The sequence below is a fragment of the Pteropus alecto genome, unplaced genomic scaffold, assembly GCF_000325575.1.
Source record: "Pteropus alecto unplaced genomic scaffold, ASM32557v1 scaffold25, whole genome shotgun sequence".
NCBI lineage: Eukaryota > Metazoa > Chordata > Mammalia > Chiroptera > Pteropodidae > Pteropus > Pteropus alecto.
The window spans coordinates 12,791,690-12,793,131 of record NW_006441955.1 but is presented as its reverse complement, the minus strand read 5'-3'; the positions used below and the strand labels follow the sequence as shown (position 1 = coordinate 12,793,131).

General features: G+C 34.1%; 1 protein-coding gene across 1 annotated transcript in view; it reads left to right on the top strand.

The window, feature by feature from the left end:
* DOCK7 (dedicator of cytokinesis 7) overlaps window positions 1–1,442 on the top strand; it is a 157,014-nt gene that overhangs the window by 120,035 nt on the left and 35,537 nt on the right. Inside the window, exon 33 of the mRNA XM_015595067.2 lies at window positions 1–123. Within this exon, the coding sequence (XP_015450553.1) occupies window positions 1–123 (123 nt within the window). The remainder of the gene's footprint in view (window positions 124–1,442) is intronic.

Here is a 1,442-nt window from a genome sequence, read left to right as displayed (position 1 = left end):
TTGAAAGAATGAATAGTTTGACCTTTAAGAAATCAAAAGACATGAGAGCAAAGCTTGAAGAAGCTATTCTTGGGAGCATAGGTGCTAGGCAAGAAATGGTGCGCAGAAGCCGAGGACAGCTTGGTACGTACACAATGTCTTCTCCTTCTGGTGAGGATTTTTCAGTTTCTCCGAACTATATATTATAAAGATCATTGTTGGAAGTCTTCAATGATAATTCTACACTTTTAAAAAAGTGTTTTTGAATGTAACTGTGAATTAACCAATAACCATTTCTCTGCAGGAATTCAAGTTAGAATTCTGGTTTAAGTATGGTGAACATACTTCCTGATTTGCTCTGGATAGTCTCAGTTTATTCTTGTGATTATTAATAGCATCCCTTATTTTAAAAAGTGTGATTATTAATAGCATCCCTTATTTTAAAAAGTAGACTTTTTTTTAGAGCATTTTTAAGTTCACGGCAAAATTGAGCTGAAAGTACAGAGGTTTCCCATATACCTCCTGCCGTCACATATGCATAGCCACCTCCCTCATTATCAACATCCCCCACCAAAGTGATATACTTGTTGCAATTTGATAAACCTACACCGACACTTCATTTTCACCCAGAGTCTATAGTTTACTTTAGGATTGGTTTGCTCTCGGTGTTCTACACTCCATGTAGCATCACTTTTTACTCTTAAAAGTTTCCTAGTTTGCACAATGAATTAATATACCCTATATCAAAGGCAAAGATATTGCCCGTCAAACTCATATATCAGGGAGAAGAAAACAATTTAGTAGTCTTAGAGGCCTGTTTCTAATCCCAGGTCTACTACCCATTAGCCATGTAACCTTGGCCAAGTCACTTAATCTCCCTACTTTCCTTTTCCTTGTCTACCTGTAATTGTTTTGTAGATTTAAAAAGTCGTGTAACCGACCTTTGTGGGGAGCATGTGCATGTAAATATTTCGTAAATTCTAAAGTGACAGACAGATAGCTCCTTAAGATCAGGGACATGGCTTAGTCATCTGCTCATGATGCATGCTAACAGTTCCACATATATTTGTTAACTTAAAATATGAATGTACATGAGTATTTTTTAATTATCATTTTCTGAAAGGCCATTAACATAGTGATTATTTAAATGAACTTAAATTCCTTCATATGCAATGTGTGTTTGGAATTTAATAACGAATAAGACAAAGTCTTTGCATTTAATGGAATTCATAGAGCATTGTTTTTACGTACAGTTTACAATGTAACTGCGGATTTTCTCTTAACTCATTGTGTATAACATCCTCTAAAAATGCATGAAAATTAATTTTTATCTTGGTCATTTATTACCAAAAACTAAAGACTAATTCTCATCTTTAAGATAAAATAAACTCATAGAGGTAAATACCTATCTTGCCTGAGATTATAAACTAAATGACAGAACCAGGATCTTTTGACTTCCAATT